Source organism: Elephantulus edwardii, unplaced genomic scaffold (assembly GCF_000299155.1).
Source record: "Elephantulus edwardii isolate Elephantulus edwardi_28Jun2011 unplaced genomic scaffold, EleEdw1.0 scaffold00116, whole genome shotgun sequence".
Classification (NCBI taxonomy): Eukaryota; Metazoa; Chordata; class Mammalia; order Macroscelidea; family Macroscelididae; genus Elephantulus; species Elephantulus edwardii.
In genome coordinates this window covers 3586176-3587522 of record NW_006399866.1, presented here as the reverse complement: position 1 = coordinate 3587522, position 1347 = coordinate 3586176, and the positions used below count along the sequence as shown (strand labels likewise).

The window sequence follows — 1347 nt, the reverse complement described above, 5'->3', positions numbered from 1 at the left end:
ATGTTGATCTTGTATCCTGCTACTTTGCTGAATTGGTCAACTACGTCCAATAGTTTTCTTGCTGAGTCTTTAGGGTTTTCTAAGTATACTATCATATCATGTTCTTGTTGAATGGGGGGAGGACTCAACAGAGGTGCATCTTGAGGCATTACTGTTCTTGAGTGAGGAGGGTGGATTCTTCCTCCACCTATCCCCAGTTTTACCTGGGAGCCCAGTTCTACCCATGATTGTGAGATGATGACTCCTTGACTCAACATAGTCTGTATATCTCAGGGACCCCCAACACCAGCACAAGAACACATCCTGCCCCTTCCACAGATCTGTACTTCACTGCCACTGTGTCACTAACACTCCATCTACCTGGGCTGCCTTCTTAAGAGTCCATAGCTCTGATTTACAATGTGAGGCATTTAGCTGAGTGGCTGAAGGTGCAAGGGAGATGCCAGTAGCCATGGGTCCCTACAGGCAGTCACAACCAAGCTGCTTCGACCGCGTGAAAATGGGCTTTGTGATGGGTGGTGCAGTGGGCATGGCGGCCGGGGCACTCTTTGGAACCTTTTCCTGTCTCAGGATCTGAATGCGGGGTCAGGAGCTGATGGGCAGCTTTGGGAAAACCATGATACAGAGTGGCGGCACTTATGGCACATTCATGTCCATATGGATAGGTATCCAGTGCTAACCAGTGCTGTGATTGTCCTCTACACCTATTCCCTGTGATCAGTCCCATCCTATGTACTGTAATAAAACAAGGTCTTTGAGTAAAAAAAAGTCCACAGCTCTGTAGTAATAGGGAAGTAACTTAGGCAGTTTCCATTAAGGGATCATGATATGAGCATGGTCACCATATATTATCCAGGAGAATGTCAAGGAAGGTTTTCTGGAGGAAAGGACTGCTGAGCTGAGACCTACTGGACAGTAGAAGATAGACTTTGGCCCAGATGATGCAGCTGCCTGGGGAGCTGGAATGGGCATCAGAACAGGCACCTGTGTCAGGGGAGAAAAAGGATGCTCTGGACCCTTCAGCCTGAGCCACACATGATTCAATTTTTCCCTCTGCTTCTTTCTCTCCAGATTGAGGCCCTCCCACCAGAGCTCTTCCAGTGCCGGAAGCTACGGGCCCTGCACCTGGGCAACAACGTGCTGCAGTCGCTGCCATCACGCGTGGGCGAGCTGACCAATCTGACCCAGATCGAGCTGCGAGGCAACCAGCTAGAGTGCCTGCCCGTTGAGCTTGGCGAGTGTCCACTGCTCAAGCGTAGCGGCCTGGTTGTGGAAGAGGACCTGTTTAACACTTTGCCACCTGAAGTGAAGGAACGGCTCTGGAGGGCTGACAAGGAACAGGCCTGA

At 50.6% G+C, this 1347-nt stretch overlaps 1 protein-coding gene and 1 pseudogene across 1 annotated transcript in view; both read left to right on the top strand.

Annotated features, from left to right (window-relative positions):
* LRRC8A (leucine rich repeat containing 8 family, member A) overlaps positions 1 to 1347 on the top strand; it is a 20529-nt gene extending 19182 nt beyond the window's left edge. The window contains exon 2 of the mRNA XM_006892479.1: positions 1072 to 1347. Coding sequence (XP_006892541.1) covers positions 1072 to 1347 — 276 coding nt within the window. The remainder of the gene's footprint in view (positions 1 to 1071) is intronic.
* Positions 440 to 679, top strand: LOC102847226 (annotated as a pseudogene).